This window comes from Amblyomma americanum, chromosome 8 (genome assembly GCF_052857255.1).
Source record: "Amblyomma americanum isolate KBUSLIRL-KWMA chromosome 8, ASM5285725v1, whole genome shotgun sequence".
Lineage (NCBI taxonomy): Eukaryota > Metazoa > Arthropoda > Arachnida > Ixodida > Ixodidae > Amblyomma > Amblyomma americanum.
The window spans coordinates 40,226,566-40,243,001 of record NC_135504.1 but is presented as its reverse complement, the minus strand read 5'-3'; the positions used below and the strand labels follow the sequence as shown (position 1 = coordinate 40,243,001).

General features: G+C 43.9%; 2 protein-coding genes across 5 annotated transcripts in view; one reads left to right on the top strand and one right to left on the bottom strand.

Moving 5' to 3' along the window:
* Positions 1–138: 138 nt before the first annotated feature.
* Sgsh (N-sulfoglucosamine sulfohydrolase) lies at positions 139–9,089 on the top strand. The gene is made up of 6 exons (XM_077634599.1): positions 139–341; positions 1,954–2,220; positions 4,165–4,315; positions 4,529–4,767; positions 5,967–6,142; positions 8,445–9,089. The coding sequence occupies exons 1-6, from the start codon at positions 254–256 to the stop codon at positions 9,063–9,065; spliced, it is 1,542 nt and encodes a 513-aa protein (XP_077490725.1). The 5' UTR covers positions 139–253; the 3' UTR covers positions 9,066–9,089.
* A 1,792-nt stretch (positions 9,090–10,881) lies between these two features.
* Positions 10,882–16,436, bottom strand: part of LOC144101430 ((E3-independent) E2 ubiquitin-conjugating enzyme) — a 42,276-nt gene continuing 36,721 nt past the window's right edge. For 2 of the 4 annotated variants that reach the window (XM_077634596.1, XM_077634598.1), the window contains exons 25-26: positions 13,401–14,404; positions 10,882–13,104 (exon numbers count right to left, since the gene is read on the bottom strand). In XM_077634596.1, the coding sequence (XP_077490722.1) occupies positions 14,235–14,404 (170 nt within the window). In that variant the 3' untranslated portion in view covers positions 10,882–13,104; positions 13,401–14,234. The remainder of the gene's footprint in view (positions 13,105–13,400; positions 14,405–16,436) is intronic. The other 2 variants (XM_077634595.1, XM_077634597.1) reach the window with 1 other exon arrangement.

The following is a 16,436-nucleotide window of genomic DNA, read 5'->3' as shown; positions in this document are numbered from 1 at the left end:
TCTCAAACGGTCGCGCGCTTATCATTTTTATCTTTATTTACTAGTCACTTTTGACCTTGCTTACTCATGAGAACGGTGATAACGTTTTTGGGGTGCGTAGTGGATGCACCGAATAAAACAGGAACCGAAACCGTTTGTCGCTCAACTTCGCGCAATCGCATTATCTGTTTGTTTGGCAGCGATTTCTGATAAGTAACAGAAAGGACAACGTGTGTCAGCCGCCCTCGAGTCACTGGACCAAGGTAGGGGCAAGATGAACGGTCGATTTATCCTTCTAGGGTCGGCGCTAGCCGTGTTGTTTTGTGTGGTCAGCGGTCGCAAAAACGTCCTCATCATCCTAGGTGAGATATATACGACGCTATTCTATTTTTCTGTAGGTGGGACTTCCTTACGTTTGATTTAGCAGCGTATTTCAGTACTGCTGTTAAGAAACGTGCGCGATTTTATGAAGAAACGTGCGGATAGCAACGCGAAATTTATGGCGGGAGATTTAAATTCGAAGTAATCGAGTTAGTTCTGTAGATGGGTTGTGGGGTGCTGAAGGTTTCTTTTTATCACGTTTTGTTGATTTACGGCCAAATATTACTCTGATAGGCCTTGATTAAGGCCTCGTACGGCAGAACACAATGGTTTTGTCTGTGCACATTGAACAGCGTACAAGTTCGTTGCAGGCATATATATATTATATATATGGTAAAGGAAATGAGGGGCTCGTTTGACAAACACATTAAGGAAGCCAACAGTCACCGAAACCAAGGTGCATGGAGGAATGTTTCTTTTTATTTTTTTAATTTGTAGTGCCAATCAATCGGTTTTAAAGAAAATTACTTATAAAGCAGCAGAAAAAACAACCATGCCGCCGGTGGGATCCGAACCCACGACCTCCGAATATATATATATATATATATATATATATATATATATATATATATATATATATATATATATATATATATATATATAGCAGTGCTATACCACCTTAAAAAAAACAGGAGCTGCATTAGAACCAGCTTGCATAACATTTTTGGTTCTGCGCGCCAAGGTATATACGCCCATAGTGCAGCGTGGAAGATATATATTCAAGTGTCCGCGTTTTCAATGAGGGACGAAATTCATCGCTGCTAGTTGCCGCTTGATTAGTTATCGGTGGCACCGATAATGAATTTCGACACTAGGCAGAAAGTTCGCTCACGATGTGGAGCAGATCGCTTTATCAAACGGTGCGTACAAGTACTGCACGTATCTATCGAACTATCGCGAATATATAGATTTCCTGGTCCGCTAGCTGTGCTGGGCTTCCAATTTGACCATCATTGAAGGCAAAAATCTATTTTAATTCAGTTTTCTTTCTCCGCCAGCTGAAAGATATAGTAAAGGTGGACACCTACTCCACGGTAAAAATATTGCGCATGCTAATTAAGGAAATTTTTGCAGGCCTTTGAGTTGACTTTTAAGCGCTATATATATATTGGCTCTATCAGGCTCAATTAAAGCAAGAGTTCCCCGATGTGTGTGTGTATATATATATATATATATATTATACACACACACACAGATTTATGACGAAGTCAATATGAACCAGAAGTTATGTGCTTATAAAGTAAGACTGGGGACCAGTCGAAATATGTCTGTAAGCCCGTGTTATGTGTGTGTGTCAGTCAACTTCAAAAGAAGATGTCTGTATATATACATATATATATGTATATATACACGTATGTATACACATATACAACGAAGTCGATATGAACCAGAAGTTATGTCCTTATAAAGTAGACTGGGGCCAGTCGAAATGTCTGTAAACCCGTGTTATGTTTAAGTGTGTATCAGTTTACTTTGAAAGTATATATATATATATATATATATATATATATATAGCACACACAATTATGAATATGAAGTCTACTTCACTCTCAAATTTTTTCTTTTGTTGCCTTGCACACCTGCCATGTGTAGCTGATGATGGTGGTTTCGAGACGGGCGTGTACAACAACACCATTTGCAAGACGCCAAACCTTGTCAAGCTAGCCCAGCGTGGCACTGTTTTCCGAAAGGCCTTCACTGCAGTCAGCAGCTGCTCACCGAGCCGGTCCTGCTTGTTGACTGGCCTGCCATCGCACCAGAATGGCATGTACGGCCTTCACCAAGGTGTGCATGGTTTCCAGTCGTTCCAGGAGGTCAAGTCACTGCCCCTGCTGCTCTCACAACACGGTATTCGAACCGGTGAGGACATTGTGTGCCTGCTTGTAAAAGATAGTAACAGCAGAATGTTTTATGTTCAGCAGATCAAGCATCTGTGTCTACATCTGTATATCTGCAATTGCCCTATTTGCATAAACTAGTCTTCATTTCTGTCCTTGCCTTAAACTCCTCAAATAAAAAATGGCAGGTAGAAAATGATTTCAGTGATAGACGAACTCACGTTTTGGAAACAATAATTGTTTCCACTGTTGTTATGATATTGGACAGCACAGACAGATCCAAGAAAAGGCTGTGTAAACTGCAGCATTTATATAAGTGCTTGGAGTATTGGGTGCAACTATAGTCGTCTAAAATAGTGTTTTTTTGGAGATATTGAGAAAAGGACTGCACTACAGATAGACATGGCCATGAAAGGTGTTCTGCACAAAAGAATCTCAACTATGTGGAATGCAAGTACATTACAGCAATGCTGAAGCCAAAAAATTATGGGGACACATCAGCAACCTTAAGAGTGGAATGCGACAGCATTAGCAGCAATGTTGCTGCTACACATGTTTCTGTGTCTATGTCAGTTCTTTCACCACACACATGCACAATATGTGGCACTGTCATCATATCTTTATTGGCACATAGTCATGCGCCGAGTATATCTTCATTCAGTTCCTCCTCATACATTTCACTGTGTCTTCATCTATGTCGGCGGCCCAGATGCCATCGACGCCTTCTACCTATTTGGAAATTTAAACCTCCTTTGCCCCTGCAACCAGGCAAGGGCGAGGCCAGCTTCATGGTATACCGTGACCTTGAAACGTCATCGCCCTTGTGACCAATAAGTGACGTGATTAACGGATGCGAAATCACATGACGTGAAGTGCCATGGTGGGCAGGTTGTGATGACGTCACTAGGTCCCGTGACCTTGCGATGTCATTGCCTTTCCGACCAATAAGCGGCTTTTGTGATTGACGGACGCAAAATTGCATGATGTGAAATCAAATGCTATCGCATATTAATATATGGAATGCTGTAAGAAGGTACAGTACTCACGGATTGAAATAGGACATTCGGAGCGCTAGCCTTGCAGTGCCACGCAGGCATGTGGTAAACCACAGGCCGGCTGATTGGCTACTGGAAGGAACAATTCTGCTTTGTAGATGTTCTCCCTCTCACGCCATACCACAATGCACCACCTTGGTTCCATGAGCGTCTACGGGCGGCGCTCCATGAAGCGACGGCCACGCGCTCCGAATGTCCTATTTCAATCCGTGAGTACTGTACATCGCTCAAGGAGTGCACATCAAAAGTCTGCACCGCAGATTAAGTAACAAAATGTACCGCACCAGAAGAGTGTATCAAAAAGCAGCTCTAATCCTTATCATGCCATAAGAAAGCCATAGGGATAAGATCTACAATTGTGTTCTGACAATTATGTGTTTGCAGTAAACTTCAGTGCAACTAGCTCAGATTTCTGCCATACTTTACTGAACTGATTTCTTTATTTTGTGGTTCAAGGTAAGAATACTTGCCATGTTTTCTTTTTCAAAAAATGCAGAATATATGCCATTTCAAAAATAAGGATGTGCGACAAAGGTTTTACTTAATTGTATAAGGCTGCAATTAACATAAATGTACTTCCTGTGAATTAGAAATCATGAAAGAACATGCAGTGTAATAAACAATGTCATCATCATTTAATACCAGAAGGACTTTCATCGCAAGATGACTGCCAGAAAAATCAATGCTGCTTTTGGCATGAATTGAAATTCTTTGCTATAATGGTGCATGATTCAAGAAGCTGTTTATTTTAGGGAATTCAAAAACTTATCGTATCAGTCCTCCGCTTGTTCTTATACATCTTTCAAACATCAGTGCAAAGGAGTGTATCCTTCTCAGTCGCTGTGTAAACATTGAGGAAAACCTTCACTTGTCTCGCCATTAATTTGCACCTGCAATCTTATCTCTTTCAGGCATTATTGGAAAGAAGCACGTTGGTCCTGAAGAAGTGTATCCTTTTGACTTCGCACATACCGAAGAAAACAATTCCATCTTGCAAGTTGGACGAAACATCACCAAGATCAAGCACCTCGTTCGACACTTCCTTTTTGCCAACGACACAAGGTGAAATACAAACAACAAAGGACTAAGGCAAAGAATAGATGTGCTTTTACGTGTTACATAGCAGCAATAGAGAAGGACTGTGGATTAATTTCAGCTATCTGCAGGTTCTTTGTGCCGAAAGCATTGCCGCATTATTAGCAGTTGTTCGAAGAGTGAGTGCAGTTTTTGACCGCCGACTCCAGCAGTTATCTGTTGGCCCATGCTTTTTTGCAGGCCGTTTTTCCTCTACGTTGCCTTCCACGACCCCCACCGCTGTGGCCACACCCACCCACAGTATGGTGCATTCTGCGAAAAATTTGGTGATGGTACTCCGGGCATGGGGCTCATCCCAGACTGGACGCCTCAGCACTATGACCCTGGACGTGTAGTTGTGCCCCCATTTATCCCAGACACGCCAGCAGCACGTGAAGACATAGCAGCTCAGTACACGACCGTGGGACGACTGGATCAAGGCACGCTCACTCTCTGAATTGCTTTGTGCAGTTCACAGTGTGCTTTGCTTTATAATGCACTTATACGAGCCGGTCTCATATCGGAGACGAAATGAATGTAAGCCCTCAGAACAGCTTCGATGATCTAGAGCAGGGGTTCTGAAATTCAGTTCGTTAGAGTGCTTCTTCAATTCCGCATGCTTGTACCTAAATCCATGCATGCCTCGACAATCCCTTTCCCTTCACCCATGTTATATCGAGACTGACAAAAATGTAATTGTGAATATATCAGACTGTTTCAGTATACAACCTGTATTTGGCCATTTAATTGAGAGATTGCGCATCTATCTGTGAGCTCTTTTTGCATGCGTGTTAGGAAGGACAGGACATACAGGGCTTGACAGCACAAAGTCTGAGAAACCCTGATCCATAGCCTAGCAAACAAACATTCACTGTCATCTGAACATACCATGTGGCTTAAATTAACTTGCATGATTACAGAATGATAATGGTCAGAGTAAACGCATCCGCACTTGTTTTTTGCTCCATATGTTGGGGCTTTCTTCCCAGGTGGAAATTTCGCGAGTGGGACCACTTAAAGTGGGTTATTGGACAGGGACCATTTGAGCAAAGTGGGACCACTTGAGCAAAACTTGACAAAACTGGACAATTTGAAATTTCCCGGTTAAAAAAAAAAGTCATTGTAAATCTCAATTAGAAGCATATGCAATTGGATATTTCAGATGGTTCCGAGTGGGCTTTGATTAAGGAAAACTGATTTGTGAGGACTGCAGGGTGGCTCGGAGCCTTCATGATGACAATTAACCTTTTCACAGGAGAATTGAAACTGTGAGAATTGCTGTCATGGAAATCAACACACACGCACACACATGCATGCACGCGCACACACACACACACACACAGATGTGCGCGCACGTACAGCGCCGGCTTTTCGCTTTCCCCCTGTCATTTACGCTTATGCCTTGTAGAGCAGCACATGAACCAGGTATGAAATTAACGACTTGTAAGCAGACCTAAAGCAAAGTGAAACGAAAACAACTGATTGTGCATGGCATGATTAATGAGTCAATTGCAGTGATAAGCTGGCTGCAATATACATGCTGAAGCACAGAGCAGGCCTATTACTCACCTTTGCACTGAACAGATGTGTAAACACACAGAGTAAAAAAACAGCGCTAAGTGTTTTCCGTGTGATGCAGGAGTGGGGCTCATACTGTCAGAATTGGATGCCGCTGGATTGAGAGATAACACCCTCGTTATCTACTCCTCGGACAATGGAATTCCATTCCCCGATGGACGAACAAACTCGTATGAACCTGGCATCCAAGAACCCATGATCATCCACGACCCAACACGACCAGGCTCTGCCGGCAAGGTGATATTTTAACCATGAACTGTCGCCGTCTTTATCGCAAATTATATGCGGGGAGGAAAATTTTCTAATTTCAGATTTTTGTAAAGAGCAAGTATAGATTGCACAGAAAAAAATTCCAGCCTCCCTGGTCATAAATTATGCAATTTTTGTGAGGCCGTGGAAATCCACTTCATGACTCTACACTGCTTTCAAGGCCTCTTTTTCACTCATATAAGTAGTTGTGCAAACATTCCAACTTATTTTAGGCCTTTAATAGAGGCAATGCAAGCAAAACAAGCAAATGAAAACATTCTCCAGAGCCCCACCAGCACTTACAGAAGCATCGAGGCAATTGCCTTAAAAGCCGTTCCCTGCATTCATTTCGCATGTGTAGCTTGAGATGATTCTACACGCCTTGTCACAAAGTTTCAGAATATAAGCTGCAGCCACTCACGTCGCATTATTATCCCAGGAATAAATGGAACAGACAGAAAACAAGTTACCCGCCGCGGTAGCTCAGTGGTTAGGGCGCTCAATTACTGATCTGGAGTACCCGGGTTCGAACACGACCGCAGCGGCCATGTTTGTTAAAGATCCCTACGTGGTCGACATTCGGAGCCCTCCACTACGGCACCTCTTTCTTCCTTTCTTCTTTCACTCTCTCCTTTACCCCTTCCCTTATGGCAGCGCGAACAGTTCAGGTGTCCGCTGATATGCGAGACAGATACAGTGACATTTCCTTTCCCTAAAACAAGACAACCAGAAAACAAGTCATGTATGCATATCTGTAAAGCATGATCGAAGGGGATAAAAACATGGTAGTGACCCAAATTTGCCTTTTGGCAGTGCTCATGCAATTAAACTATGTCCTGCAGACACGAAGTGACACTGCAGCTTTGATAACCTTTCACTCCAAGCCTCAGTACAAGCCAAAATTAAAGCGCCACTTAGAGGTAGCCTTTCTAAAAAATTTTTATTTTCTATTTGTACTGGGTTTTTCTTTGTCAGTACTGCCCTGTATTGAAAGGAGAGTTCGCTTCTGTAAAGGAGCACATGCACTAGATATTGGAAGTGCATTCTCCTTTATAATGATGATGATGCGCATGACAGGTATATGAGGATCATCGAGTGGCATTCATCTATAGCTTAGTAAATAAATTATAATCGAATTTATTCTCTCATGCTGTGTCAGTTTCAACAGCCAACTAATTGATGCGACGTCAAAGTTCAGCACAGTTCATGTGAGGGATGAAAACAACTGCGATATAATCGCTGCTTCCTCATTTGTTGTCATTTCAGTTCTTGAGAAAGGCTGGCTTTATGTCTTGTAGAAAATTAAGACAACGAAGCAGCGATTACATAGGTTTTTATTTACCGCTCGTAAGCAGATACCATGCGACGACCCATATCCGCTATTGTCTTATGAGTAATTACAAAGAAAGAGAAAATGAAAAATCGCCTGCACGCCTTTAAAGCAACCACGGTCTCCTTTTGATTCAGTCAAATTTTGAAAATTTCAGGTGCACAGTCGACTCATTAGTACCAAACTTGAAGGGGAGCGAAGTTTTGTTCGAGTTGTGAGGAGCTTAAATTAAAGGGAACCTTTTAAAAAAACACTTGATGTTGGCTGCACTAAAACACAGGTTCAGAGAAGCTGGATAGGAGTACGCCATATCTACTCTCTCTTTTCACTGTGAAAGCCAGGGCAGCAAAGTTGAGGCTTTGAAGCCAAGTTGTTAAATGCCGACGACAAACGTTGACCTGTATTGATAGATTACCATGTTTTAATGACAGAGAGCCGTCTTTTGCCTAACCCGCACCTTTTGTTGTCAATGAAAGCAGCCTCTTTGCAATTAGAATGTGGTCAGATAGCTAGGAAAGGTCAGAAAATACAGTAAGTTTACATTGCTACAAGTGGCTTTCACAAGCGAGCTGTGCATGGTAATGTTAATGAGGATCTCTGAATCTAGGCCATTCACTTCCATTGGTGATCAGAGAGTCCTTTTTAACACTGACATCGAGAGTACTAATCCATTGACAGGGAAAAAAAAAAAAAGAGTTCCATTTTCTCAGCTATACCCCATGCGCACAGGAGCTTCATTGGACGTCCGTAGGACGTCTTAGACGTCCTCAGAATGTCCAAGGGAGTTTCAGTGCCCATTGGGTGTAACATAGCCACAAAGTACCACACAATCGATTTTTTCCCCAAGAATAAAAACTCGGGAGACTTGTCCCTCATTGTCCTTACAAGGCTGAAGCTCCCAAATTTAGCATTTCAACATCCTTTCACAGCGCAGGACGTTCATTTTCCCCTATGACGCAGCAATCCGATGCCCTGGTCAGCCTCCTGGATATTGTGCCAACAGTCCTGGACTGGTTTTCCATCCCCGTGCCCCAGTACACCATATTCAAGAAGCCGGTCCTATTCACTGGGTCCTCGATACTGCCACTGCTTACTGCTGAAAAGGCGCCCGAGTCGTCGCAGCGAGACTTCGTCTACACAAGCCATAGCTTGCATGAAATCACCATGTACTATCCAATGAGAGCGGTTCGCTCTGCCGGCTTCAAGCTGATCCACAACCTCAACTACAAGATGCCGTTCCCCATTGACCAGGACTTCTACGTGTCGCCGACATTCCAGGACCTCCTGAACCGAACGCAGCACAAGGAACCGCTCCACTGGACTAAGACACTCAACAGTTACTACTACAGAGACGAATGGGAACTGTACGACTTGGAGGGAGACCCAAACGAACTCTTTAATGTTGCTCAAAATGAAAGCTATGCTTCGATGCTGTCCCAACTCAAGCAGGCACTGTTCAAGTGGCAGCAAACCACCAACGACCCGTGGATCTGCGCCCCGCACTCAGTGTTGGAAGATTCGGGTCCCTTCAAGCAGGACCCCAAGTGCCTACCACTATACAATGAGCGGTCAAACAAATAAAAAGATGCTATTCGATCGTGTTGCTGAAGGTGAAGTATGTTCTGTGGAGAACATAATCACTTTAGGTTTAACCTGCCTGGTGAGGTTACATATGAAGTCGTTGGCACAAATTTGTACCCCTTGCATCCGCAAAACCAGTGGTCGAAACAGCATCCAATTTCCGGTGTCACACTTTATGCAACTTTACCATTTGTATGCATGCGAAATACACACACGGTTTGCGTCTTACAAGGGGTTAAAATGGTTTAGGCACACTGAGTATGACAAAGTGTTGAAATCCTCAAACTGAGCAGGAATCATTATAAAAGTTTTATAATCAAAAACATGCAGCCCATAGCACAGGATACTGTAGCATACAGTGCACCACTGAGTGCCCAGTGGCACAATTTCATTCTACCAATGGCACAGTGCTCAAACTTCTGGATTTACCTACAGACTTTTATCAAAGCCTTCTAAACGGCTATTCTCACTGTTTTGCAACATAAAAGGCAGTACACACCCAGGGGAAATGGCAAATGGTTTGCTTGCTGCTAATTCTTGGTTAAAAAAAAAAAGAACAATTGAAACATTTAATTTGATCAAAGGGTTTAAATACAGCAATTCCACCACAGAATGAATCCAACGAACACTTTTAATTGTGCTCATATCCGTTGTAGTAAAATTTCTCTTATTTGACAGCACAGCTCAACAGCAACCTGTTTCATACATTTTATTAGAATGCGGCAGTATCCATTCAGATGTTGATATAGGCACACTCTCCTTGAGGCACAATTCCGATCTCTCCACAGTACAGTACCACAATTTCTGGTTTCACCTCCCAGCCAACCTGCCAATTTTTTGAACAGTGATTTTGCTTCAAAATGCTGCCTAATAGGTAAAACACATCCAAGAAAGATGGTAAATGATTTGCGTGCTGTTAATTCTACGCAATAAACCTCTCCCTGGTGTAAACGTTACATCAAAAAGGTGCGGCCTGATGGACAAAATCGTCCAGTTTCAGTTCTGAACGGGTCTTTCTAGTGTCGAGTGCTCCTTCGCAGACTTTATTCCCAGATTCGAGATGCCTCGCAGCCTTTCTTCTCCGGGCGAGAGCCTTTGCAGTGCGGGGAATGTTTTGCCCATCGAACCAGTAACACGTACGCTGATGCCGGGAGAGTCTATTCCATTCGCTCAATGGTACAGTACCCTACGCCTCCCAGTTCATCTCCTAGCTTTTCAGATTTCGATTCATACCATCAAAGGACGCAACGCAACTTGAAAGGCAACGCACCTATGGAAGACTGGATTCGAACAGCTGTCTTTTGTGTTCAAGAAATGCAGCGCTAATTCATTGCACCACACAACCAATAGAAATGAGTGCTTTTAATTGCACTCTTATCTGCTCACATTAAATTTTTCCTATTTTTCACAAGGTGGCGCTGCTTAATCAGAAGCTACGACTGCATAATTTGGAGAACGAAATCACGCTTTCCAGAGACAGGCCCTAGGGTTTAGAGATAAGATAATGTGAACGAATATGCAGTACACATTGGCAAAACGCAAATAGAAGATTGATGGCTCAAAAACAAAGGCAATGACGCAAGTATAAAAGATCAGGATAAAAAATGGCCAATGTAAAAGTCAATACAATTTGTAAAGAAAAATGACTAATCTCTAAATAATGGGCCTCACGGCCCGCAGTATGTCATAAATACGATTAGGTTAAGATGGATTGCTGGCAGAAATATAAAGAAAAATACAGAGCATGGAGGCACCTGCCACCACCCCACTTAGAATAGAACCATGCTGCCCAGTGATAACAAGAAAAGGCCACACATTTAGTGTATCAATTGAGGAATTTTAATATTTCTAAGTTTATAACTTAACCCCATGGAATTGGACAAGCTTCGCCAAGCTTTGGCAAGTGCTACCAATGCACAAGCAGCCACCGTTGTTTGCTGCGTCTCCACGCTGGGCACCACCTGGGTTTCTCCCTTTGCTCTCTCTCACTCCCTTCCTTGTCTCAACAGTTCCAACATCAGCCAGTTGACTATCCTCCGCTGCAAGCGTTGCCACGCAAAGGAGGCACGTAGCTTGCTCCATCTTCCTCGGTGAATCGCCGACAATCAGCTTTGCAAACTTGAAGTCAGCGCGAGCACTCTCCAATAGCCTCGAGTCTCTTGAAAAGTCCACGCCTATTGCACACCGCACACTGGGGAGACACTGGTTGTGTGGCTTTGAAGAGCACTTCCCACCCACAGAGCTGGACACCGGGAGACGTGCTTCGGCCAGTTGGTGCGAAAGAGATCACTCTGGGCTATAATGCACCGGCTGTCACTCCAATCGAGAGGCTCGACGAGGTAAGGAGGCAAGGCGAACGTGTCAACGCCAGACTAACCCACCTATGGAAGAAAGTTTTGGCGGCTCAGGCCTATACACAAGACTAGCTGTGCGTTCTTCAATGACCGGCAAGAGGCGGTCATAACTGGCTTTAAACCCCCTGTAGAGTGCCGAAACATTGCAGGCATGGCAAGGGAGAGCTTCCGCGAGACTTCTAGGAGCTGTCTTATTGTGGAGAGTTGTGCTCTGGAGCGAAAAGCAGTGCTACAAAAAAAAAAAAAAAAAAAAACTAGAACTGAAAGGAGTGCAGCTCCAGCATAGCAAATGGAACGTGTTGCGTGGAAATAGAACTGGCTAGAGTAAAAGGAAGCACTACTGGCGAACTACTGGTTGCCTGGCAGCTCAAAGAGGGCCGAGAAAGACCTAGTAGTTTCTAGGGTTAAAAAAAAAAAAAATGAGAGAGAGGAAGGGAGGGGTGCTAGTGATGGAAAAAAAAAAAGAAAAAGGTTGGAAGAGGAGAGTCCTTCCATTTTGAGGCAGAGGTGGTGCCAAGTTCAAAGGTTGTTCAGCGCTTTCTTGCAGCCGCCTTGTCTTGCAAAAACAGTTCCAACGGTGCTCAAATTTCTGGAAAGATGGAATAAAACTGTGTCACAGAAATACGAGATAGAAAGCGTAAACACAATCAACGAGATTGATGCCGCAGAGTATGCTTTAGCATTAGTGTTCCCTAGGGACAAAGCAGCTGCTACCGCTACCTCTCCACACCTCCCCCATCCATCGTCTCCCACCCTTGTAGTCTTTCCCCCACTGTTCCTTGCGTTTTTAAGCGGAAAGGGAGATTTTCCTCTCCATTTTTTCACCTGGCAACCGAGGTGTCAGGGACAGAGGGGTGGGCAGATGTTTCCAACATGAGATTTCTAATGCTAACAATCCATTAAAGGGACAGAACAATGAATCTTAAGCACCCAGATTTTTTCGGTGCAGCGGAAAGCTTGCTGTCTAAGGTGCTTGATTCCACAATGGTTTTGTTAGAAATGCTGCAGATTTTTAGCGAGAATTTTTTACCAGTGCATGTGCCTATTTTACGCACCCTGATGCTGGAAACCATGATCAGCTAGCATAACAGCAACTGCCTGCCGATTAAAGATGTACCAAAACCTTACACCCACAAAAAAAAACAACCTCAACCGCCAGATAAAAATGAGATTTTTAACGTAGAGTAGCATGCATTTCAACTTGTACACACAAAGCTGTACGGCACAGTGATGTATGCCTCGCCGACGAATGTTTCATTGGACCATGGTTGCCGCTTCATTTCAAGAAATGCAAAACATTGTGGCACCATCTAGTGACAAAACCCAAAAGGCACATAGTTGTAATGCAAAGGGAGCACTGCGTTTTGAAGGGAGCATTAGAGAGACTGCAAATTATAATAAAACATGAAGAGCACTCCTGAAAGTAAAATAACACTGTGCTTAAAACAAACCAGTGTTGAGAGATGCGCCACGTGGTGGGATACACCGATAACGCAGAGTGTCTCCGCAAGATGGCACTTCAGTTTTGTATTTCAAGAGATTTTCAATGCCAAGTTAAAATCACAAATTCTCGTTTCAACCATACTGCAGTGCTTGATTCTTGTAATAAGAGACATGATCTTTTTCATTTCCACCATAATCTCAAGACACATTCTATTCAGTCTTCTGTCCCTTTAAAAAAAGCACTGACGACAAACGCAATTAATGCGGAAAAGTATGCGTCAGCATTAGTGCTCTTCCCTTAACGGTTGCGTGTGGCATCACTCGTGACATGCCATACCCCTCGCCCCTTCCGACCCCTCAAATGTCTCCACCAAGGCTGCACATGTCGCCAATGCCAGACAATTTTTTTTGCCAATGGAGGCTCTAATGACAACGCATTAAAAATTTTTCATTTTTAACTCCAATTTTCTCAGCAATAGATGCATATTTTGCTGCTGGAAAAAAAAGAAAACAGCTGGAAAAACAGCTAAAAAAAAACCTTAGAATCGAATTTTACTTAAAACAAAAACTGGGTGCTGGTTTGCTCAGTGTCCTTAAACAGATATTCAAAAATTAAAATCAATGAAATAGAAACACTGCTCGATACTAGGCAACCCAACAGTGTCCATGCAGTCCCTTCAGCTTTTCTGCACTGGCGATGCACATTCCCGAAGACACCTTTTTGGGTGAGAACCTGGTGCAATTCACTTTTTATAAAATTTCTCAGGGTGCTGGACAAAGGTAAAATACGAGTTTTAGCTGAAAACCAAGGGCCCTACCAACCGTATTTACTCGAATGCCACAAGAGTAGACAAAAGCACACTATGCCATATTTACTTGCATGTCAGTTGATGCGTTGTGTAGACCCTCATGCTGCAATCGTGTTCTTTCCTTTCCTTTTGCGCCTGCAAAGTCTATCTTCTCGTTACAGTCATAGGTTCTCACGCGTTACATCTGCGTAAATACGGTAAACTGAGTTGCACCTGAAAGCGTCGCCAAGTTTCAGACAACCCCTTATGCAGAAAGGCTGGTGCTTGAGGACACAAGTTTCACAATAATGCACGAAAATTGCTCAGTGACTGCATATAAAAGTGTGGTCCCATTTTCCTTCAAACTGCCTGACAATTTCCAAATACCTTTCAAGGCTGAGTTCAAGAGGAATTTAAAAACCTCCCCACCAAAATACACTCAGCTCTCTGTAAAGCAACGCACATAAGGCCAATTTAAGTAACAGTGGGTCAGACACTTACACAATGTACACAATCTAGCCCTCCAAGAATAAAAAAAAAATGTAGAGAGGAGGCAACAAGGCTTGGTTGTTGGCTTGGTTTGGCTACTGCTGGCTCTGGCTGCCCTCGCCCTCAGCCAGGCAGCCAAGGCCATGGGCCCTGAGGATCTCCTTGAAAGTGGTCAGCGCCTTGCGCAGGGTCAGGCAGAAACCCCGCGAGGCCGGCAGCAGTGGAAAGTCTGGGAATGCACTGCTGCCAGCAACACCGTAGTCACCTGAAAAAGAAACAAGAACAGGCAATGGGCTCATTCTCTCGCGTCGACTGAACCCACTACACCAGTACATAAGCCGTGGTGTCGATAAACTGCCGTGTGTCACCCTCAACCGATCCCCTGCGGTGCGGATCAGGTGCATGCCCCGAGTGAGACAGCTAGTGCACTTCACTCTTCATAGCTTCCTCCTCATCTCCAGAGCTAGGCACTGGAGATTGCATGGTGCTGCATTGTAGGGTGCAGCATTAAAGCTCAAGCACTGTCAAAACTGATACATAGTTTCAGAGTTCAACTAACATAACAGCCATGAGGCTCCAGTAAAAGTTTGCTCCAGTGGAACTCTCCTATGAGTTACTGTAGCTGATGTGGGCAGCCAGTTTATCACAAATTGGCTACCTTGCACATAACTCATAGCTACTAGTACAGTAAAACCTCGCTCACAAGTTCCCGATTCATACAATCAAACTCTTGTGCAAGTGAAATGTCCCCTAGAGCTGCACAGTTTGTCTTCCGGTTAATGCCTTCCAGGATGACATGATTTCCCGGCAAGTATGTCCAAAACTTCACCAATTCTGATCACATAACATGCTTAGTGGCTATCGGAACGTTGGAACGTGCGACATTCATAAAAATCCAGAGGCAGTTGGCAGTCAGCCGTCAGAACGGCTTTTCCACAAAGCATCGGTGCAATGGGGATCACCATTTGAAAAGATGATGCGCGAGACCGACTGGCAAATGGTAGTACTTGGGGCTGTGCTTGTAGAAGATATTGCTAATGTCATTAAAAGAGAAACTCAAGTTAAATGAGATCGCCGGCAGACAAAAATGGAAGAGGAAGTTAACTTCTAGGAACAAGGTTGACATGCTTTCCATAGGTTGTCGCACTGGGTTGAGCGCGACGGCGAGGCATCACGTGGTCTTACTTAGAACTGAAATTGCTGCTCAGTCGTCACGGTAGCCAGAACTACTTTTTCGTGACGTCCATGCGTGGTTTCACATCAGTGTCCCACATGCTTAAGCTACTTAGTTGATTAACTACTTTCAGCAGGTGATGATAATGAAGAAACAGTGCTTAGCTAGAAGACCGTGAGGAGATGCAGTACCTCAAATAGCACAACTACGCCGCTTATCCTACAATACCATTGTCGCACCGCGTCCCTCTTTCCAGGGACGCGGTGTTCAACCCCTACACATGACAAACTTTTTCCCTCTCTTATTCCACTCCTGTGGCACAGCTGTTACCAAGAATGCGAGCAGGTGGGCCTCTAAGGTCTTTCCGTTCGCAGCACGTGACATACTTGGGGCTGGTATGTGGCTGCGTCACGTCTCTATGCAGCGAAAACCCGTGCTGTAATAGCGCGTCAGCTTAAAATTCGGCAACTCTGCGGCTATGCACCTCTTCATCCGACGCAGCCGTCACCCGACACGTGATGCGTGCACGGCGTAAACGTTTGGGCATGTCAGTTCGCTGCGCCATGCGCAGGCTGGTGCCAAGTCCCGCCTTCCCCATCTGCACCAATAAACTAGCCTGCACCTTTGCACAAATGGGTGGGGAAGCTAACTTGTTGGCGTGAGCTAAAGATGTGGGGAAGCTCTCTTCGAGGTGCGTTTTCTCGTGCGGAAGTGTTTTTTAAATTCCTTTTTTCTTCTCTATCTTGCCTCAAGAATGCCTTGCGAATTCTCCAGGACAATAGTTTTGCAGAGTCACCATGAGTCATGGTCGCTGCGAAAGTTTGTTGTAAACAAAGGGCATGAGAAACAGTGTCTTAAGCGGCTTTTTTTTAAAGGCGAGTCTATGAAGAAAGAGATCAAATGTTTTCATACTGTTAACACAGTGCCAAATAGTAAAAAATATTCAATTTACAATCCATTCAGTAGTTACAATGACCCTTTCCTGAAAAGAAACTAACATGGGGCCAAACGCAACTAGACAACCACCGAAGTTAACAGTTGTGAGTGAAACTATATAGGTGAACTGAGCAAGCCTGCATCTGACTACACCCAATTTTGATTTCAGAGCTACAGCGTGCAAGAA

Bases quoted from the DNA above. Each gene is read 5' to 3' on its own strand.
- Sgsh (XM_077634599.1), top strand. From the start codon at position 254: ATGAACGGTCGATTTATCCTTCTAGGGTCGGCGCTAGCCGTGTTGTTT. The intron at 2,221-4,164 runs GTGAGGACATTG...TATCTCTTTCAG, and splicing joins ACAACACGGTATTCGAACCG to GCATTATTGGAAAGAAGCAC. The intron at 4,768-5,966 runs GCACGCTCACTC...CGTGTGATGCAG, and splicing joins CGTGGGACGACTGGATCAAG to GAGTGGGGCTCATACTGTCA.